Below are 1,947 nucleotides of genomic sequence, written 5' to 3'. Positions count from 1 at the left end.
AAAGAGTCCCCTATAAAATACCTAGGATGCCCTCTCTATATTGGCAGGAAAAGGATCATTCATTTCAATCCCATCATCTCTAAAGTGGTCAGTAGAATTAGAGGGTGGCAAGGCAGGCTCCTTTCTCATGGGGGCAGGGCTACCCTTATCAAGCATGTCCTCCAATCTCTTCCCATTCACCTCCTGTCTGCAGTTTCCCCTCCCAAAACTGTGATTAAACAAATTGAAAAGCTTGCTTCCAATTTTTTCTGGGATATGGATCAGAACAAAAATAAGTACCACTGGGCCTCCTGGCACAAATTAGCAAACACTCTGGATGAAGGTGGAGTAGGTTTCAGATCCATTGAAGACATATGCAAATCCCTTGAATTCAAACAATGGTGGTGCTTTAGAACAAAACAATCTCTGTGGAGCAGTTTCTTAACTGCAAAATACTGCCAAAGATCACATCCAGTCTCAAAAAAGTAGGACTCTAGTGAGTCCCAAGCATGGAAGAAGATGAAGTCCAACAAAAAAGAGGCTGAGATTCACATTTATTGGAGGCTTCATTCTGGGAATTCCTCTTTCTGGTGGGATAATTGGCTAGGTACTGGAAACCTTGCTAACCACAGAACTCAGGGTGGTAGGCCTGGTAAAATCAAGGTCTCTCAGTTTTGGAATTCCGGCCAATGGGACCTGCAGATGCTCAACAATCATGCCCCTGCCCACATGATCCCCACCATTCTTCATATCCCTATCTACCAAAACTCCCAAATCCCTGACCAGCCAATTTGGAAACCCAATGCTTCTGGTTCCTTTACCTGTGCATCTGCTTGGGAGGTTGTTAGAACCAAAAGGCCAATCCTTGTTACCAATAAAATGACATGGCACAAGAAAATTCCCTTCAAATGGTCCTTTTGCCTATGGAGAGCCCTTAGGAATAAACTTCCTACTAATGATAGAGTAGCCAGGTTTGGACCTCCTTCTGTCAACAGATGTGTTTGCTGCATTAATTCCCAGGCTGAATCTGTTGACCATATTTTCAGCAGAGGCCATTTTGCTAAGGCTGTTTGGAAAATTTTCACTGGCCCTGCTGGTTTCCTTTTTGAAGAAATGCCACTTCAAAACCTTCTTATGAAATGGTGGATTCAGAAGCCCAGAAATGAAATCCACAAATTGCTCTTGGACACTTTCCCTATTATCATCTGCTGGAATCTCTGGAAGAATAGGTGTGGAGCAAAATATGGCACCAAACATTCTTCCATGGCCAGAGTTGTTTTCTCCATTAACTCTGACATTAACCTTCTCCTCAAAACCACCTACCCTAACATCACTTGGCCATCTGAATGGTCTGGGATTTGTTCCTTAACTGAGAGTCTGAATTTTCTCAACAAAACCACCCAGGTCTATTGGCAAAGACCTACCCTTGGTCTTGTCAAAATTAACAGTGATGGAAGTGCCTTGAGTAATCCAGGAAGAATGGGAGCTGGGGCCATCATTAGAAATCATCAAGGGGACTTAATTCATGCCATTGCTAGTCCCTTAGGTGAAGGAACAAATAACCTTGCTGAAACTGAAGCTACTTTTTTAGGTGTCAAATGGTGCTTGACAATGGTTTTTCCAAAGTCCATTTGGAAGCTGATTCTGCTCTTCTGATCCACTGGTTAACCTCTTCTGCAACCCCTACTTGGACCCTTGCAATGCACATTCATAAGCTCAAGGAGCTTTGCCAGCAGTGTGAATCCATCTACTTCAGTCATGTCTACAGAGAAGGCAATGCTCCTGCAGATTCCCTCTCAAAACTTAGCCATGATCTTCACACCATTACTCACTACAATAACCTGCAGGACCTCCCTTCCCACATCAGAGGTCAATCCTCATGGATAAATCTGGCATTCCAGCCTTCAGACACAAGCTAACAAACCAACTCCAAAACCATTCCTATTCTCCTAATACCTCTTCCCATGG

General features: G+C 43.6%; 1 protein-coding gene across 1 annotated transcript; it reads left to right on the top strand.

Annotated features, from left to right (window-relative positions):
* Window positions 1-498: 498 nt before the first annotated feature.
* LOC109218039 lies at window positions 499-1,635 on the top strand. The gene has a single exon (XM_019382355.1). It carries the CDS (start codon window positions 499-501, stop codon window positions 1,633-1,635), a length of 1,137 nt encoding a protein of 378 aa, XP_019237900.1.
* Window positions 1,636-1,947: the final 312 nt, after the last annotated feature.

Source organism: Nicotiana attenuata, unplaced genomic scaffold, assembly GCF_001879085.1.
Source record: "Nicotiana attenuata strain UT unplaced genomic scaffold, NIATTr2, whole genome shotgun sequence".
Lineage (NCBI taxonomy): Eukaryota > Viridiplantae > Streptophyta > Magnoliopsida > Solanales > Solanaceae > Nicotiana > Nicotiana attenuata.
Note: the sequence above shows the minus strand (reverse complement) of the source record. Positions and strands in the feature narration are given on the sequence as shown.